This window comes from Plutella xylostella, chromosome Z (genome assembly GCF_932276165.1).
Source record: "Plutella xylostella chromosome Z, ilPluXylo3.1, whole genome shotgun sequence".
NCBI lineage: Eukaryota > Metazoa > Arthropoda > Insecta > Lepidoptera > Plutellidae > Plutella > Plutella xylostella.
This window is the reverse complement of record NC_064012.1, coordinates 10,120,310-10,141,432: the sequence shown is the minus strand read 5'-3', so window position 1 is coordinate 10,141,432 and position 21,123 is coordinate 10,120,310. Positions and strand designations below refer to the sequence as shown.

The 21,123-nt window shown below is 37.9% G+C and overlaps 1 protein-coding gene and 1 long non-coding RNA gene across 2 annotated transcripts; one reads left to right on the top strand and one right to left on the bottom strand.

The window, feature by feature from the left end:
• Nucleotides 1–8,040: 8,040 nt before the first annotated feature.
• LOC105384119 (LIM homeobox transcription factor 1-beta) lies at nt 8,041–18,193 on the top strand. Its single transcript, XM_011554304.3, has 4 exons — nt 8,041–8,645; nt 15,711–15,912; nt 16,080–16,696; nt 17,017–18,193. The coding sequence occupies exons 1-4, from the start codon at nt 8,552–8,554 to the stop codon at nt 17,256–17,258; spliced, it is 1,155 nt and encodes a 384-aa protein (XP_011552606.3). The 5' UTR covers nt 8,041–8,551; the 3' UTR covers nt 17,259–18,193.
• Nucleotides 14,324–20,517, bottom strand: LOC119694892. The gene is made up of 3 exons (XR_005255003.2): nt 20,384–20,517; nt 18,982–19,032; nt 14,324–14,916 (listed from the first exon to the last, which is right to left on the bottom strand). It is a non-coding gene; the product is annotated as an uncharacterized LOC119694892 (long non-coding RNA).
• Nucleotides 20,518–21,123: the final 606 nt, after the last annotated feature.

Below are 21,123 nucleotides of genomic sequence, written 5' to 3'. Positions count from 1 at the left end.
CGTTTAGGTCAAAAAAGAAACATTTCCCTGGCTGTTTCAATAAACGGCGCTGAAATTACCGTTTATTCCGTCGCGGGCACAAATCGGGCAGTAAAATAAAACAATGATACAATAAATAGCAAACTGATGCGGGAAATATGTTGGCTCCCTAGGGTCGTTTATTGGGGCGGTGGCCGTGCGCCGACTAATCGCCACACGTGTATCGGGGGCCAAATATCTGCCTGTAGATATCTGCAGATATATTTATACACATTACGCGTATCCCACGGCAATAACCTGAATACAGGTCACCTAAGTGCTTAACATCCTTGGACTATCGCTATGAAGCGGAAGTAAAGTTTTATTATGAGTTTTATCTTTATGGTATATTACTTATATGCACCTATAATAGGTATTATTATGTCGGTTTCAAGTCAAGAGCGAGTAAAGCTTTTACGAGGCATGAAATGTTATTATTTTCTAGTCTAGCACCGTTTCAAATCTCATTTTTATTTAAACTTTGGCCAAAGTCTTTATGTTGACTCTACTATCTACAATTCTACACATTTTTACAAAATTGTTTCCATAGTCACAGAAAAAGAGTAACACCCCAATTTTTTTATTGACGTGTAAGTCGTATCAAATCTCTCAATCTGGGCCGACCAAAGCGAATAGCTGGGCGTCGAGTGCCGCGGGCGATGGGCCTTATAGATATAATCGGTATTCTTTACACAGCCCGCTGATCGCTAGGCGCCGCGGGCGGGCGCGGGACGACACGGCTCCGACGCGGTTCGGACGCGGCCCGGTCGCGTGCCGGCCACGTGCCGCGAGTATCAAATACTTGCCCACACGTTCTGCTTTTCATAATAAGCGTCAAAGCCTCACGGATGATGGAGCTGACACAAACTGTAAACAATGCACCTGCCATTCAGCACGGGATCAAAAACGAGCAATGTTTTATTAATGCTTCTGCTGATGGCTGCCGGATCAGTGGCTCGGAATCATGAAACAGATTGGTTGCAGATAGTTTTTCAAAAAAAAAAAAATTTACTACAAAGTACAAAAAAGCAGTAACTGTCACCGTAAGGTTAGCTATATGCATTTGCATATCCCTTTGATAAACAATACTACCTACTAAAAACCCTTCAGGGTGAAACAAAGCATGCTATACCTCTGTATTTTTTTTTCATATTTATTGATGGGACAGGAAATTTGACTACTGCAACTGCAGCAGCCCAACTGAATTTGTGCAAACACGGAATGCAAAAGACTCGCTCTTTTTTGTCAACCATCCAGCTTTCAGGTGCTTTCAGTCAGTAAAGCATCGCATATCAAAGAGCGGTAACTGTAGGTACCTTCTCTAGGGTAAATAGAACAAAAATATTCATGAGGCTTTAGCAAATATGGACGTACAAAGCCATGGGTCGGGAGTTAGGACCGACTGTAATAAATAAAATACAACGACGTTCGGTGAGCCTGTGAGGTCGCTCCGATCCGTCAACGATACCGTCTCAGGAGCAAAACAACCTAACTCACCCTACGGTGTTCACTCTTATGACACTCGACATAAGGGTTATGTTGAGAACCCATTGATGTCACTATGCGAACGCGCGCACCCTTCTATGAACGTATGATGCGCGTGTTTCTATGGGGATACTCTTGAATACAATTTTAGATGATGTACAAGAAATGTCGACAAAAAAGTTACTTATTGTTTTTTTTTTCTATCTACACTTTCGGTTTCTTCCGCCGAATCGTCGAAATAATCCAATTTAGCTCTTGTTTGTAGTTTTGAATAACATTGCTTACTTTTTTCTGTCCTATTTTTTTTTGTAGCGCAATTTTATGCGACACAACTTTTGTGGCAATGCATATATTAACAGCCACTGGTCACACTTTATTCCCATTACAAAAGAGTTACTGGTCACACTTTATTTATTTAAAACTTTTTTATATAACGTCATATTACCAAAATATAGCGCTTCTGAAAAACTTAGTGCGCGCAGGCCCTTACGGGAGATGGAATAGAAACGTGTTTTTAGTAGTCTGGTTCTCTAATTCATATTTCTAATACTGATATCCCGCTAGAACGATTTCAACAGTAGCCCTAAAAAGCGAAGCAAAATACCAGCCACGTTTCTCGGCTCAGACTTACCCCCAGCGCTCGCAACACGGCAACTGTAAATGGTTAGCTAAATCACATGACGATTAAATATTTCCACTTCAATTGACATTTAATGGGTGCCGGATAATGAAATGCGACTTATCGGTCGTAGCGACGTTCACACGCCTGTTTGATGGGAGTTGAGGTTCGGTTTGATTCATGGTAAGAAATAAGTTCGGACTGTTTCTTTGAATGCCTAGTTGACTCAGTTCAGTGGGTTATTGGATGTGCGTATACGTTGGTAGAATGGGCTCAGATAGCTTGTGTACCATCTCATATCACGGTACAGATACCTAGTAGGAATATTAGAAGGCACGACCACGACCTACTTAACTATTCTTGTTTTCAGCGTCGTCGTTGTTAAACATATCAGCTGTACCATACCGGCGGCGCTGGAATGACCCAGTCGTGTTTTCAGGTTTTCAGTCTTTCACGTAAGTAGGTTTTGTGCGCCAGTCGTAGGTATACAAGGTATAGTTGATATGTTACACTCGGGGAACCCCTGTCGTATGTACTGAAGTAAGATTTGAGTAAGATAGATAGATATTCAAAATAAAAAAAAGTTGAAGTGACATCTCTAGACCCACCGAGCTCAAAATGCATTATTATGTAAAAAGCTACATTGAAAAAGTCATAAATAATCTAAAACCCAGCTTCTTAGTATGCGGCCATGCCCTTACATCTCCATATTCGCCGAGGCCCGGCGTCGCCGCATATATCCGTAGAGCGTGCGCGCTAAATTTCGTTTCATTAAGATTTATATTTAAAAAATAACGTGCAATGACGCCGCAGCCGCCTCTGTAATCCCGAGATGTTCCGTTCAGCTTAGCTCCAACGGGAAGGATAATTGAAAAGAAGATTAGTAACGCCGTTTTGTTGATGTGTGCCCACGAGCCAGGCGACTCTCAGAGTCAACAGAATGAGACGTCCTATCGGAATCCTATCAGATTTTTTGATTGGAGTATAATACGGAGCATGCATTTTAATGAATTTCTAATAACAACCATTGTACCAATGAATAAAGTCAGAAATCTTCTACCCGTTCTTATTCAAAATAAAAGCTCACTTATAAAGTGGGGTGTTATTTTTGTCGAGACATTTCTTTTGCACTGGACCAACACTTTTGTTTATTGTTTATCAAAGATGGTTATGAAGTAATCTTAGAATGCAATATTTTGAACTTGAGTTTTGAACACATAGGTAATTGATCAAAACAAAAAAATACAAGCGTAGTTCATTGAACAGACCCATCTACACCGTGCGTCTGCTCTACAAGAAAATACAGAGCTACGTTTACGATGGGGGAAAGCGGATCCCTTACCCATAAGATTCTTGACCCGGCGAACTATTTTGGGCTCTATTCTGCATAGCAAAGGATAGTTATTGGCGTGAAGTGGTTGGAATTTTCCGGCATCGACAGCACGTGTGGTGCACAGCTTTTACTGACGGAGGGGGGAGGGGAGGGGGGGGGGGGGCGCCCCTCCCACAGGGGGGCAAATGAAATTCTACCTGTTCTAAATACGTACCAGTCTCCTTTATTGATATGCAAAAATACGCGGCGTCTCTTTGCTTCAAGCAAGACGACGCGCCCCGTCTTATATTATTATAAAATTTCACACTCGTTTATTTGTTTTTTTTTTTCTTAAGTAAGATTGTTTATTTTTTTGTATTGTTAGATCTATAGATGTAGGAATGGAACATTATCATTTATTATTATTTGGATGAACAGAGTGTGTGAAGAAAGAAAGAAAGTATCGATAATTGTCTATGAAAGGAAGTTGGACTCGATGAATGGAAGATTAGCAAAAATGTAGTTGTGCTCAAATATAAATTGTATTAAAAGATGTTTTAACTGTAATAAACGTGATTCAGTGTTTTAATAGTTTTGGTTTTCATTTCCACCGCCTGGTCCCACATAGATACCTTATCTGCTAACTAATCGTGAAAAACCAAATGAGGCTGGTTAAAAGATGGAGAGAGAATGCTGCGTTGTTTTTTATTTCAGCGAAGACGACCACTTCTGAAGACTTCAGAAGATCCGTAGACATTCTTTACAGGAAGATTATATCTATAGAATCCGTAATTTATTAGAACCGTACAATCGTAATAAGTAGTATCAATTCACGTAACTTCACTAATTTTCCTGATATATGTGTAATTATACCTAAGCTGTTATATTAGCCAATAGTAGATATAAAAATTAAATATAAATGCGACGTTGTGGCATGCACAGCATTTTTTCAAGAGCATTTTTTAAAAACTTTTCTTTATAAAATCATGTCATCGTCAACATCAAATTACCTCATTTTTTAAAGCATTTAATTTAGAATTACATTAAAATGTATGTACATTTTTAGTTCGTAATATTTTGCTGCGCTGTATAATGTGATGACACTCTTTTTCGGTTTAAGAGTAATTTGGTACTATTGTCACTGGAACTTTTTAATTGCTCGTGAGTGTATTTAAGTAATGTGGCTGAAAGTCATCGCATACGGGAAATTCTGTATAGAATTCTAATGCAGTATCCAATGCACAATTGAACGTTATTGCAATACTTACGATTTGGACATCAATCGGTTCATCATTTCTAAAATACCTGCTCTGAAAATTAATTTGTGGATTCAAAATACCTTTAATAGGTTGCAGTTTGGATTTGCATCTAAAATCACACAATTGGCGGTATACGTGAAATGCGGAAGGCATTTTGTCGATCGCTCCAAATATTTGTGATTATGAGAACTAAATCTGCAATAAAAGTACCGAGCTGAGTAGATTAGACAGGTACCATCCCTGGTATGAACACTGAATTTGATCAATTAAAAAGTACCAACCTTTATTAGAACTATTTATTAGTGCTATAGTCACTGGAACTTTTGCATTGCTCGCGAGTGTAAGCTACCAACCTAACCACTTAAATAATTCAATACCCAAACAGGATCACTTTATATCTGCAGACAAAATATAAGGTAGAATCCTTGTCATTGCCTAACCACCCTTAAATCTATTATTATAAACCATAAAAATAGAATAAAACATTCGATAGGAAAATAATAAAATATAAAAAGTGAATGATCGACTGGTCCAGGGCTGGGTCACAAAGGATCTCTTGTCAATAAGCTTTTATTATGGAGCAACACAGTTCACGGCCACTTGAGCACAACCCTGGGTAAGGGTTGCCAATATGGATGGATAATGTTGCCAGAATAGACTGGCTCGGTAATAATTAGTCTCTTCGTCCATGTTTACTGTAAATAAGTACTTATAGATTATCGTTTTGTAATGTTGTACCAAAGGATGAATGATGATGTGATGTTAGGTAAGTTCATATCTGCCGATGTGAGACGAGAATCATAATCACACGACAATGTTTAGAAAAAAATAAAGATCAATGATTATTTTCTAAAAATGTCTCTATAGTGGTAATTTTTCATGTTGAGAATTTGTCATATTTCTCATATTGAAATTGAGAATCGTACGATTACCAACCTACCAGTATCCAACGTAAGACAAACTTTATGAAATCATCCACTCTGAGTATTCCAGGGCGAATCACGCGTGTTTCCTTTTAAATAACAATGTGAGTGAAAAAAACGTACATATAGAGTAAGCACCTACATATAGCCCATCAGGAAGGCATGGCATGCTCAGTGCTCAGTGCTCACCGCAGCGAGCTCAAGTGGGTCGATATTTGAAGCAAACCGACTAAAAAACGCACGCTGCGCTATTCATTTCGACTGAGCAAAGAAAACACGATATAATACGTTGCTCACGGAGACGTGGAGCGTCGAAGTGATCGCGTAGGATATGCGCCATTTATAGTTATATATAAAATAAATAAATAAATTATTAATTAAAAGTTGGGTGTAAACTTATATAGAACATATTTCACAATGTTAAAAGTTATCTGTGTCATAAAAACTTACTGTTACAATCTACAAAATTATTTCAAAGACTATCTGCATTAAGTACTGTTATTCCACAACACAGGTTTTTCTCTAGATCGACCTTTATCTAAATGAAATTGTGAAATTAAATGTCTGATGCACGCTGAGTAGCTAAAAGCAGCATTTATTATCATCACATCATTAGCTAATGTCGGTATTTAATTTATGTCTATCTCTTTCAGTCCGCACACTGTACATACTGTACATTTAAGGTCGACATTAGCTTAAAGTCCCTTTCAACAATAAACCGCCACATCCATAGTGGCAATGTTCGCAGCACTGGTGTTTACCCAGCGCTGATGGGTGCAATACAAGTGCGATTTGAATAGGACAATTGGCCCACTTGGCCCAGCGAGTGGCTCCCGATTAAGACAATCAATGTCAGCGAAAAAATATGGCCATTCTGTGATATTTTTTACTAAATATTAAATAAAAAATGAGTTTTTGTATCTCCGTTCAGAGCTTTGCAAAATCGCAGTCAGGATAGATAACGTTATGCAATGTTTATTTAAAAGATTTTTAAATCAGGAATTCTTGTTGTATAATAACAATAACAACCTTTCGACCCTACAATAACATCTTTGCAACAACCTGTATATGACACAACATATGATAAATGATTTTATTTTTACTAGCATATCCCAGTTATCGATTTGCCAACGAGCGAGCGTATCGAATATTTTAATGAATATTGAACGTTTAGTTGTTACTAAGAGTTTATTGAATGATTTTATTAAAACCATACGTAATATAAAGTAATACGTGTTCAATCTAGGTATATTATGTTGATTTAGATATTTTCAATACGTTCTGTACTCGCCACAAAATCATGTTGATATGAAACGAAATCTTACAACTGACAATAAATAGAACTGAATTATAAATAGTCTTTACATAAATTGAAACGTGTGTGTTCAAAACTAAATAAAAGAACAACAACATTATAAAACTTGAGTTCGTAGCGACGAGACGGCGCTACGACAGCGGCGTAGCACTAATTTGCCTACGAGCTTCTCGTAGCCTCGTAGCATATTTATATTAAAAGCCCACTCTACTTTACTTATACTTGTGAATATTCTCAGTCACATTTTAATACAGTAACGTAACGTAACTTTACTATTATGTTCGCGGAATCTATGTAAATATAAATTTTCCTCTTCTAGAAAACATTTTTGATCCCGTGGCGTGGGAATTAGTCTAAACCACTATCCAAGCGCCATATTAAGGTGACTACCTATTAACGGTAATTTATTATTAAATAATTGATTATTCTAGTGAGAATCTTCTGAAAAAAACACGTGTTTACCCACAACAAATGAATTGTATAAAGTAGAAAACACATTCTATTTATTTGGTCATATAAAATTGGAGTAAGTATTTTATAGCAATGCAAACTTGAGAAAATTGTAAAGGTGTAAGATGCCTGAGGTACCATACATATTTGCAATCGGAATATTGATATTGCTCGATAAAAAGGTAGGGATTTTGTATTGGAATTGCAACATTGCGAAGCGTTCGCGTCTTTTAAAGTACATGTTTCATACATCGTATTAAAGTATGCTACTACGAATACCCTACTGAAAGTTTCAGAATAATTTATTGTAAGGCTTGGATATTAGTGGAAACAGAATATAAATACTTATTAAATTTGGAGGTTTATTAAGTAATGTTTTCACGTATGGGTTCTACAGTAAAGACAGAAAATTATCTTTAGAATTTCTACCCAACTGTACTAAAAATGGATTTTATTAAGTAGTCCCGGACCAAAGGATCTTGTATGTCTGACCAGGGTTTGCATGTTGCTACTGCAGCTCTGAAACAACTTATTTGCAATTAACCTGATTTAGAGCGTCGGGTCTATTCTTGCTGAAATAATTCCTATCACCCATTTAATTTTCGCGTTTCGTCCGCTTTGGTTAAACAAAGTATACACTTTAAAGTAAAAGTTTATTCAACAAAGTAACTCATTTTATTTAAACATAAAAAAAACATCGTACTTATTACACCGTACACGCTTTCCTGGGACCAGACAAGGCTCAGACAGTATCATCGCACTCACCTTGTTTAAAACACAACATTATTACCCTTACCTTATGAACTTATGAGAAACCGTACATAGATAAGTGAAATGAACGTTGCGGTGCGTCGGGCGACATTGTACAGTTTTTATTTGTGCACCCACGGAGGCGCCGCGACGGCTGCAGAATTTTCTCTCATTTTTGCGGAAAAATTTGTTGATGTGCAATTTCAGCCGCGCGGTAAAACATCATAGCTTTGATCTGTAAATTAATAGATAGGTAGGTTGGGGAGGCGGTCGTTAGGCGGGGCGAGCGGGCGGCGCGCGCTCATTGGCTGATTCTGCCGGGGGAGCCACGCGCGGCACCCGAGCCCGGAGTCCAGCACTGTGACAGCACCCGCCGGCCGCGCCGGACCACCTCCCTCGGTCGCCCGCGTGTCAGTGTTTATGGACAAAATGTTGGAGTTCTACACGAACATTACCCCTGGACTGATGCCGGAGTCGGGCAACCAGCCGCCGCTCAACTACTCGGGTCGCACAGGTTCGTACACCGCTCATGTCCAAGCCCGAGTGATATTGATCCAGCCGGCTTCACTCACTCCGAGCTTATCTTGCGCTTTTTGTGGCCAGCTGTGCATTTGTTCCAACTTATCTTTATGTAGCTCGTAGCTTCACGTATTTATCGTATAATTTCAGAAAATCCATATTTACGTAAATTATTTGAACATGACATGAGTGCATGGTATACCCTTACATCCATCCATCTTTCTTAGCGCCAACGTAAATGCGGATCTCGGTAAAAATACAATAAAATAACTTTTATAAATTCTACAAATGTACGTTGTTATCCCTTTAAAAATACTTCCAAGCTTCGATGTCCATATCTATCCATAAACCTACCTATACTCTTATATTTATAAGGGTAATATTCACACATTCCCCCATTTCAATTTTCAGTGTAGATACCTACGTATCTACATACAGTCAGCTACATAAGTAACTATTCTCTTTTGTTACTTGTCAAACTCAAATACCGGCTTTTAATAATTTACTGTACTACTACAAAAAACTTTAGACACTGTTTAACAAGTGTTTAAAACGAAATTTGATAGAATGTAGGCGTTTGACAGCGCTAAACACCTGTTAAATACTGTCTTAGTTTTTGTGGTAAGGCCCTTAGTTTTTTAGTAGTTAGACAAGGTCTACCTTCTACTTACTTAATTATAAAATACGTAGTGAGAGTTAGCTTACGTCTGGATTAACTCCATTACTCTAGCAATCGTAATGATATAGTAACTCATGTTTTACAGGCAATGGTTAGAGAAGGTTTATTTATTCCATTGTAGACACCTACGAAGCATATCTACCTACTTATTTTCCGATAATATTATTAAGACTGTAAGTACTTTATTACTGAATTACTGAATATTTATAAGACTTAAATATTTAGGGATATTTACCTAAGATATAATGTAAATCTCTAAAAGCTTCACACGTCTTAAACACGTTTTTTTAAGTTTTAAGAAGTTTGTAAATAAAGTATAATCAAACTTTGTTTCAAAGTACTTATCAATGCTTAATAATACAGTATATATTATTATGATTAATTATTTATTTACTGATGAAATACAACTTCAACCAAAGGTTTATCAATAATGAAAATAAATATTATGTACGGTCAGCTTCATCAATATTGTTGGTGTTTAAATTAACCAATTGGCGGTTTGTAAGTTGGACGCAACGATATTTTAATACAAATTCGTATATTGTTATTTGATGAGATATAAAAGTGTATAGATACTAATTAGTAAGCTAACTGTACTACTGCTTCTGTATCAATAAAAAGTTTAGTAGCTAAATAATTTTTAACGTTCAAATCTTCGAGGTATGTTGATTAAAAAATATCCAAGCACCAGAACTATTTTACACTTAAGCTCGCTTTTCATTTACGTATATATAAAAGATAAAAACTTTAACGAGAAAATGTCAGCACTTATTAAATAAGAAGCATTCTTTCCACGCAAATTACCTACTTGATAGTTATTATAATATTTTTATAAAATTGAAGGCACTGAGGCGCTTTCCCGCTTCCGTCGCGTTACGTTGGAACCCTGCAGCCTAAGAAATACCTAACTTTAGAAAATAAAATAGGACAAATTGCGAGCCAGACTCATGAACGGAGGGTTCAGTAAGATATTAATAAGAAGTCAGTAAATATTTTTGCCACCGAACATAAGTTGTGTTTCGTAGTCTTTGTATGAACAAAGTTATTTTTGCGGGTTTATTACATTTCATTTCTAACTAAGTACATTTAAGTAGGTAGGTATCGTAATTTACTTCTAGATAGTGTGGCTTATATTCCTAATAATATAGCCAATTACATAGGTTTCCAGGTATAAAAGATAAACTAACTACCCAAATTAAGAAGCTAAATCTTTGAAATCTTGATTCTCTGAGAGTGTAATGCAAATAGGTATATAAATAAGTCAATGGTAAAGTGTGTAAAAAATTATATTATGATCTTACTCGTATTTGAAGAAACATTATCATATACCGTTGGAAACCCCATGGACAAGTACTTATAGGTAGGGTAACGTAACGTACCTAGGGACATTTTCGACTACCCCAACTTTGAATGAAGCTATCGCAGCGTACAACTAAGATATTAATGTGAAATTTTCTTTATTCGGTAGGATATATAATCTAGTATCACTAGTATTTGTGCTAAAGCTTTAGTGTGGCCAGATTTTATTAAATTAAGATAAAAGTAAAAATGCTTGTTTTGACCCAAGGTACGTTACACGTTTGTACCTAGGGACACTGTTTCCTATAGCTTTGTACTATGGAAAATGCAAACTTCTAAATAACGCCTTATATCCCTGTTCTTATTGATTTACTGCATCTCTCTTCTGTCTAGTTTCACTCTGGCACTAATAAGAACAGAGATATAAGGCGTTATTTAGATGTTTGCATTTTCCATAGTACAAAGCCATAGGAAACAGTGTCCCAAGGTACAAATTTAATCGTGTCCCAAGGTACAAAAAAGCAATATTTAACCAAAATTTAAATATCTTTATTTTTAATTTAGGAATCTTTCAGATAATTGCCATGTCATAAAATTAAATAACTGAAAAGTTATACGTGACATCCATGTCTTTATTTTGAGCATGCCTCAATGAGATAAAGCAACACAAAAAACTATACAAAAGCTACTTTTGACTCCAAAAAACTTCATATTGTCTTCACCACACACTCGATGCTGGTATGATCACGAGACTCAGTAGTTTTGCCAAGCGAGTAAAATACTATGCCTAGGGTAGAATTTTAATGTGTTTATTTAGCCGGTTTTTAAAATACAATCAATGTCCCGAGGTACAAGCGTCCCAAGGTACGTTACGTTACCCTACTTACTTATATTTGTGTGTGTAAAATTCATCAAAATGTTATTAAAAGAAAAACAATATTATATCATAGTAAGCACTGTTATCATTTTATTAAAATAGGTTTGGTCGGTCGCCATCAACTTACACAAAGCGGGTCAAATCTGGTCATTCTCCTTTGAGATCGATATCTCTAGGAACGCATTCGCGAGATGAAGCATCTTGGCGGACGGACGAACTGACAACAATGTTGTTTTTGTACGGAACCCTAAAAATACCTGTAGGTATATTTTGCAAACATATTTATTTACTTTTAATTCATTTATTTAGGTCATTGAGTACCTATGTATGGTCACCCGAGTCCGCTGATAATTACTTCGCAATGACAGATTGAACACTTGGTAAATAATTATTGAGTGTCTATTTCCGTTTTCTAATTTTATTCATATTGTCAACCAACCCACAAGGCTAGCGTGGTGGACTAGGCCTAAAACTCTTCTTTTATTGGGAGGAGACGCGTGCCCCAGCGGTGGGGAAGTGATGGGTTGTGATGAGGATGATAATTTATTGTAGATAGTTCCAAAACTTCATCATGAGTTACCAGTTACACACTTCCCCACTTCGGCACAACACTAACAGTTAAGACCTAGCCACCGTACATTGTACAAAAGCGTTTTAAATAGGCCTACACTACATACCTACATAGGATTACCAGTTCTTAGTGGAGAGCACGAACAGACAAACGTTGCGTGGGATCACCTCTACGCCCAGAACCTAACGGTGGGCCGATTTTCGGATTCAAAATGTGTTGAATTTCGTTTTGACTTCACGATAGGGCCCCAGAAGTAGTAAAATAATACAGCCTAAAATCAAATCTTATCTAGTTCATCTGAATATATTAAGTATGTCTTAATAAAATTATTTCTATAAACATAGGCAATAGATGTGAGCTAGATACGTTTTAAGTTAGCCTGTTATGTATTGGTTTATGGTATGATTGGTGGGGTTTTCGTGAAACATGTTCTCTCAGTGAATCAAGCAGGTAATAAATAATGATGATTGGATACATAGAACATGCGGACTCGAGTCATGCTCAATGATTGCATACCACAATTACCTACTTAACACATTTGAAAATACAAATATTTTGACAAATTCGTACGTATTTAAATGAGCTTTCAGTGTGTTTGCGAGCTGATTATTCCCAATCCGAACAACATACATCGGAATCGGAACTCTACATTTGAGTATTTGCTTTATACAGTTTTATTTAAATCCCGCCGAGGGGATTTCAGGATAATGTTGAAAGGTACCAACTTTTCAATTTTACATTACCACCAAGGAACACAAGTACACTTACGAGCTATGATAAAGTTCCAGTGACATAGGTAACACCAAATTAATCCTAAACGGAAAAAAATATATTTGAATGAATATTGTGAGTGAATACTTACATTTAATTGCGCCAACTAAAAACGTAAATATTGTACATATTTTGAAAGAAATGTTGAAAAAATTGTGATTGGATCTTTATCATTCGTGAGTGAGTATACTCGTACTTCTCGAAAGAGAAGAATCTCATGCACTTACCATTGAGGCATCTGTAGAGATGGCTATGGTATTTACTTACACATTCTGTAGACTAGTAAGATTACTTGCAATTTATCTTATAAGTAGTTGAAATAAAGGTATACTGTGTATACTTCAAGAATAGACTGACTCTTAAACGAACTAAAAGTTTATTATATCTATAGCTGCACTTTTATGTTTTTTGTACTATAAGTAGTTCTAATTTTCCAGCAATTACAAATAAAAGTAGAGTAGATGAGACATTATTGCTGAAAACCCGGTAAAGTAGGAATATATTAAATCTTTTTTGGTTTAATACAAAATAGTCATAGCAGGTAGGCTCTGAGAAGGAAGTTATCTAAGTAGCTATAGTTATTTTGAATCAGACAAAATTTCTTACATTTTGCATCATGCAAGATATCTAGTATTAAATAAAACAGGTACCTAGGTATACTTACTTATTTTGTTTTAAAATACCAGGAGTGGGATAAGGGATATTATAACATTTTTAATTATTATCTTTATTATGATATAAGAAAATTAGCCATATGCCTCTTTGGTTGTTAGATAACACAGATAAATAAGGATAAACTCCTAGTAGGTTTATAGGATAGGCACACATTAGGCCCGGGATCCGCAGGGCTGAACTCAGGTGCCGTGCCCATCACTATAATATCTTTCTTGATGATACAGGCCATACTGATGCCTTACTAGACCTATTTATATTATAGCCCCAATAGTCAGTACTGTTTGGTAAAATTCGGTTATCAAGTTAAGCATCCACCTATCGGCATCGTATGCATCGCTCCCATTTCACATACATTTAAGAAAATCCGTTTAGTCCGATATGGATAGGTAGACGCTTACCGTACAGCCTCACGTAATTTGTAAATTCTTTCACTTTATTGAAAAGTGCAAAATGTTGTAAAATACCTAGTTCATTACATTTCTTCGCTTAACTAGACACTCTAGGTGATCTAATAATACCCTAGTTAGGGCTTTTTTTATTAATTAAGTACCTACCTAACTTTTTTACTTTATGCACCAGACATTCTCCAACTTTTTCTCGAGTAAAATATGTCGCATCGGCGGCGGGTAACGTTAAAATACTTTTATAAAATTCGATAAAAGATAGTTTTCTGAATTTTTGCTCTCAGACCACGTAAAGACTTTTTTAGAGAACTTTTTTTAGTTGGTCTGAGTTTTTGCTATAACAATTGTTAAATTTAAATTTTTATTTTTACAATTACCAAACAAAGTACTTCGAAAAGCTAAGTTAAAAAATTACAACAGACTAAAGAATACATACAAATACCTCCATAAAAATTCAGGCACACTACTTAATAAGAATTTTTATTTGATTCCGGATCCAATCTAGCGGAAACCTTCCAAAACAAACAATCAAAGACCGGTACCATTGAAACGGAACAATATAACAATTTGATAACGCTACGCTAATCGCTCAATAACCGGCGCGCCGGTTTTCATCGATTCGCGGGAATCGTTGTTTCACGCCGACATTTTGTTTCGACCCTGGGCCTGATCCCAACTTGGGCATGACGGTGTGACCCCTGTGACCCTGTAGGCACGCCCCTCCCTCCTATTGGGCGAGGCGCCCACCCTACCTACCCTCATGTCTTAGAAACCTGCGTACGAAGACGCTCTAGAGATATTTTCGCCCCGGGAATCTCGTGCCTTTTTCATTACAATTTGGACGGATTGTCTGTAGAGCTTATACCTCTACATGTAGAGGCTATAGGACGGATACCGTTCGCTGTGGAATGGTTGGGTGTGCTAGATTTTCGTTGTAATGTCTATAAAGATTTCTCTAAAATTGTAGTTAGTTCTGCCGCGTTCTGCTGTCTGTAACAAAAGGGTAGTTATTAATAAATGCTTCTAAAAGTGGGTATTCAGTGTAATTAAATATAGACTTATTTCAAATATAATGTAATGTAGGTTACCAATAGCAAAAAAAAAAACAAGGAACGTTGCCTACTCATTGTATCAGATTTCCAGGTGGACATCATACCTTTTAGGGTGATTTTTCAGTAGTTGAATTGTGATTGACAACGTTAGGGATCCAAGAGTATTTTACAAAAAAAAACAAATTTTATACGAACCTATTACCTACTTTTAAAAAAATTACCTACTTATAACCTAGTTACCTAAGGGCGCCTTCAAATTAGTCGCTAAGTGTCGCGCGGCTGCAGCGCTGCTGCAGCGCTGCAGCCGCGCTGCTGTCTAAATTCCATATAAATTATTAACGCGCGACTGCAGCGCTGCTGCGGCGCTGCAGTCGCGCATCTTTTAAATTACAAAATTTATATGGATTTTGACAGCAGCGCGGCTGCAGCGTTGCAGCAGCGCTGCAGTCACGCGACACTTAGCGACTAATTTGAAGGCGCCCTAAGACCCCTGCATTAATATTATCAATATGGAACCTGTCAGTATCCAACGGCACAACTATTTAACCGACTTATAATTTTTTATCGTAATAAAAATATATAAGGTAGGTATGCTGAGCGAATGTCAATTCAACAGACCCTGTATAGTTGAAGTACGCAGACCATAAGGAACCATTTTATAATACCGCTTGCGATCATCAATACCTAGCTGTCTGTCCGCGCGCTACTGAACCAGTTCCCTCTTGTCGACAGAGCTGAGCGCCAGCATCAAGCGGGAGAAGATCGTGGAGATCTGCGAGGGCTGCGGCCAGAAGATCCAGGACCGCTACCTCATGCGCGTGGGCGAGCTGTCCTGGCACGAGCACTGCCTCAGCTGCTGCGTCTGCGGCTGCCCCCTAGCCCACACCTGCTACACCAGAAACTCCAAACTATACTGCAAACCAGACTACGATAGGTAACTAACTATAAAAGCCACATCACCCCACGACACTCCCCCACCCGCCTGCAAGCGAATTGAATCGGCCGATTAATTGAATCTGTGACGCTCAGCGAATACATCTTGCGTTATTGGAATTGTATCGCCCGCTGTTGCGCGCCCGTTTTAATAATTCCCCTTTGCAGATTGTTCGCAGTGAAATGCTCTCGCTGCGGCGACCGGCTGCTGCCTCAGGAGATGGTGATGCGGGCGCAGCAGCACGTGTTCCACATCCAGTGCTTCGTGTGCGTCATGTGCTGCCAGCCGCTGCAGAAGGGCGAGCAGTATGTGCTGCGAGCAGGACAGATCTTCTGCCGGCAGGACTTCGAGAAGGAGATGTATTTGATGCAGCACGCGGAAGATGACATAATCCTGGACGAGGCAGACCGACCGCGCGACGGCCGCCGCGGCCCCAAGCGCCCCCGCACCATTCTCACCTCAGCCCAGAGACGACAGTTCAAAGCTTCCTTCGAAGTCAGCCCCAAACCGTGCCGCAAAGTACGAGAAGCCCTCGCTAAAGACACCGGCCTGAGCGTGAGAGTCGTGCAGGTCTGGTTCCAGAACCAGAGAGCCAAAATGAAGAAGATACAGAGGAAAGCTAAACAAGACGGTGATAAAAACAATGACAAAGATAAAGATAAGGACGAGAAGAGTATCAAACAGGAGTCGCCTTCCAGCGAGCACGGCAACTATCTAGGTCTCGATGGTTCCTACTCTGCTTCAAGTCAACCACTAAACCCTAATCTGCCATATTCTCCTGATGGTATGTTGTTTTATACTCATATAGGTACCTTATTGATATTATGATAAGAACCGACGACCGTATATGTAGTAAAATGGTGTAGTTGTTAGTGACCTTTGACTGTTATGCCGAAAGTCCTGGGTTCAACTCCCGGTCCGACTGTTTAAAGTTTATGTGGACATAAATACACTTCGTCCGATACACTTATTACTTATTAGTGTGTGAGATGTCCACACAATTATTATTCTATTATAATATTATTAACAATAGTTCGATCTTTCTTTAAAATCATTTCAATGATGACAAATCCTAAATAACAACCGGCTCAACTCCCGTTGCAGATTACCCGGCGCACTCGGGCGACAGTTTCTGTTCATCAGACATATCCCTCGACGGCAGCAACTTCGACCAGCTCGACGAGGGAACATCCGACACCATGAGCCTTCAGAACCTGGAGGTGCCACACCACGCGCACGCCGCGCACGCGCCGCACGAGCCCCTCAACCTCGGCACCGGCGCTGTCGTCAACCCTATAGACAAGCTCTACCTCATGCAGAACTCCTACTTCAGTACGGACCATTGATTGCCGAGACGGGTCGGCCGCAGACCCAAGGTCGCCCTCGTCAGCGAGAGAGCGCCGCCGCCGCCCCACGCCGCCTCCTGGACAGAGGCCACTGACATGTCGAGAAGGTTCTTCCATGACTACTTTGAAACATCGAACCCCGTCTGAGAATTGGACGATGGCCAAAGCGGTTTGAAGCACTTAGATTTGACGCACACCAGAATGTAGCAATATCAGCAGAACACCTATTGTATCTTAATATAATAATTATATTAACTTAATGACTGTAAAACTGTAATATAACTTTAACTCTGGTTTATATACTGTTAATAGATTTATAAAGCGAAAATTAAGGATACAAATGTTTATAAGATATAAATTAGGGCTTAATGAAATTTACTGATCAATCATATCCGGATTAGCCACGATTTAGAAGGTGACAACAACGAGTCACTTATTATGCGTTATAATTCGTATAAATAGTGTTAATAGGTATCACTATGCACTAGCCAGCAGCCAAAGATGTAAATATTGTACAGGAATTATTTACTTAGAATATAATTATATTAATTAAAGCTTAGATAGTAACACCATCCCTTGTTATATATGATACTCGTCCTGTATACTGCCAAGCCACCAACACTGACCATGTAAAACAGTCATCTACGTACAGAGTGAAGTAGGTAGTGTGCCGTTTCTTTAGATACCATGCATGTAGGTAGGCATGGTCTGGTAAGTATACTATGTATGTGCCAGCCTATGTACCTAGTAAAATAGGCAGATCTATGTTTACATAATGAGAAATGATCATTTGCAATAAAATTTTATTGGAAGGTAGAGCCGAAAACCGAAAAAATACATTTAGACCTGCTGTAACTTTGTAAATACTGTCCTTACTTACCAATTTTATTTCATCATATAATTCCATCCCGATGTTTTTTGTATGAATGAGGTTACCTACCGCTTGGTTTGGTACCCTTGGTCTTACAGAGAGGTAAAATGGGCAAATACCGAAAAGGTTTCCTAGAAACATACTTGGTGTGTCATAATATAATATGCAGCACAATGATCATGAGCCAAATTTCGAAGCTGGCCGAGGCTGGGCCAACCAATTTCATAAAAGAATAATCTCAGAGACAATACATACCAACATCTTTTTTTGCACTGGGTAGAGAGCGCATCTGAGTATTGTCGGAATGATTATGATAATTTGTAATCACTGTATCATTCCGTTTGTTTATGATGCAGTGATGGATATGGGAATGTTTTTTGGAACAGTTATGGTAGGTGGGTCCAATCTCGGCCTGGCTCTATCTGTAGTTCTGTACTTATCGAAATCTGCACTCAAGATGATGATGATGAAGTGTGCACTCAAGATAGTCACGTAATGAACGAGTTTTACAAAATAACATAAGTAAGAACTTATGACTTACAAGAAGTATCTAAGTGATAAAATTATTAATCTAACAGTGTTATGCATAAATTATTAAACCCTGTATTTAATTTCGATGTTGTTATACCTATCTGATAAAAATAAACATTTCTAGTCAGCAAATTTTGAGAATATCAACTTAGTACATAGAAAATATCTACCTTTTCTTATTTTTTTTACGAGAAACCTTTTAGTTAAGTTAGAACACCTGACACGTCAGCGAATTAGGTACCTACAACTACATATTATATAGTACTTACCTATATGTATAGGAACCTCCCGTAAAAAAACAAAAAAATAATAAGTACTTACCTCGGTACTGGTTATTACAGCAATTTCCATATCAGCGTACATTTTAAAGTCCTGCAAAATTGGAAATATAGGTTGGTATTATCATCTCATTAGAAAAGATAAAACCGCAAATAAAAGTTTTTTTTAAACTTTTTATGTTCAAAATATTGAATATTGCGGAAGTTGTACTCGTAGCTTGAAACTTACAAAAGCTCAATTTTATTACAAAATGTCGGACATAACTTTTTTGTTAGACGCTGAGATGCAGAGAGGGACTGAAGGCTAATGTTACCTGTTGTTGTAAAGCCTGGCTTTGACAGTATACGGATGAAAGAGACAAACATACATTTCTGCAATGCAACTTTTACTTCTGCAACTTCGTTGCTGTTGGAATGTGCTATGGCTATTTTAGACAAAACAAAAAAGGGAAAAAATAATACGCTCACGGGCAATGAAAAAGTTCCAACTACAAAATGCCGACACCAAACAACGCCATTTTTTTAAAACATTTAATTTAAAATTTAAACAAAATATCATCGCTTTTAGTTGATTAAGTATATGCTGATGCTCTGTACTCCAATGTTGCAGAAGGCGTCATTAAGCTAGGCTTTTCAGTTTAGAAGTAATTTGGTGTTTTTCTCAGTGGAACCTTTTCTTTGCCCGTGAGTGTAATATGCTGGGTTTTCAGACACATTACTCATCAAAGTGCAGCAAAATTGGCACTTAAGTATGCCAATGATCCTACGCAACATGTCTAACATGTACCTACTAGTAAAAACTATGTAGGTACCTATGTCTCAGAAGGATTGTGATAACTCGAATTTTAGCGAAAATCCTTGGATATTGCGAAGACCCGGATAATAAGACATATTCTATTCTATTCTCTTATGGGGGTGTAAGTACCTGCACCTGGCTGTCTCGAGTGGAACCTTTGTGCATTTCCCCAAGGTCTGAACTGCCTTCCTAAGCTTGGACCATTTCCCACCACGCTGGTCCACTGTGGGTTGGTGGGTTCACATATCTAGATGTGCTAGATCTAGATATATTATGCAGGTTTCCTCACGATGTTTTCCTTCACCCTAAGAGCGATGGTATACATTGTAGGTACTTAAGTTAAAAGAACTCATTGGTACATGTCAGCGCCGGGTTCGAACCCGCATCTCTTGCGTGAGGAGCGGGCGCTTACACGACTGAGCTACCACCGCTCTCTATAATAAGACTTAAATGTAGGTAAGTAATATTTTCAACCTCAAGATGGCTGGTGCGACGACGAGAAAAGCGAGGAGGACCATGTTAGGTGCAGCATACGTTCGTCAAAATTGAATAGCTAACTAAGTAAACAAACTATTAGATAAGGTCCTATAAGATCTTAGAGACACAAACTATTACATACGACCATTGCTTGCCATTGTGATGTACCTACCCCTGCCCTGCCTGTATTCCAGACAGCACTTGCAAGCCTGAAGAATGAACTTCGGAAACGCAGCGCAATGAATTTCAGATGTTTAAACAAACTTTTAACATTTATTTACAACATTGAAACTCAGATAAAGTTCACTTGCGTCTGTATGCTAAAGATTTTTGTATTAAAAAATTCAGTGCTGTTAGTTCCTATGAAGGTTTTACTAGCGCCATCTATAGTCGGTTTTTTTAGTAGCTTGTTGTGGTGGAAAAATCCACTTAACACGCCATCTATTGGATTACATAAAAACTCAACGAGGAGCTGTCAAGGTAAAAATATGGTGTTGTCTGTGGTTTCGCAAAGGCGATTCATAAATATTATGCTACCACCCCACTTGGCTATTTGTATTTCCGTAGGTAAATTTCAAAACTGCCATGTGTGGTGTAAAGGGTCAGTATATTCGCCAAAATAAGCCGTTTTCTGAGACAACTTTAGTGCTAGTTGAGTTTTTGTGTAAGTTAAGATGGCTTCGTCAATCGTAAGAACAATACTGTCACTCAGAATTAGGTATGAGTGACCCAACACATTTTTTTTGTGTTGAGGTTTGAGGTTGAGGATTTTTAATTTTTTCCCACTGACACATGGCAATGCATGCTACTGTATTTGTATAATATATGCAATAATTTTTTCAACTACTTTACTTCATTATTGTCGAATTTTCCTATACAGCAAATTCACAAATACGAATAGCCAAGGTGTAG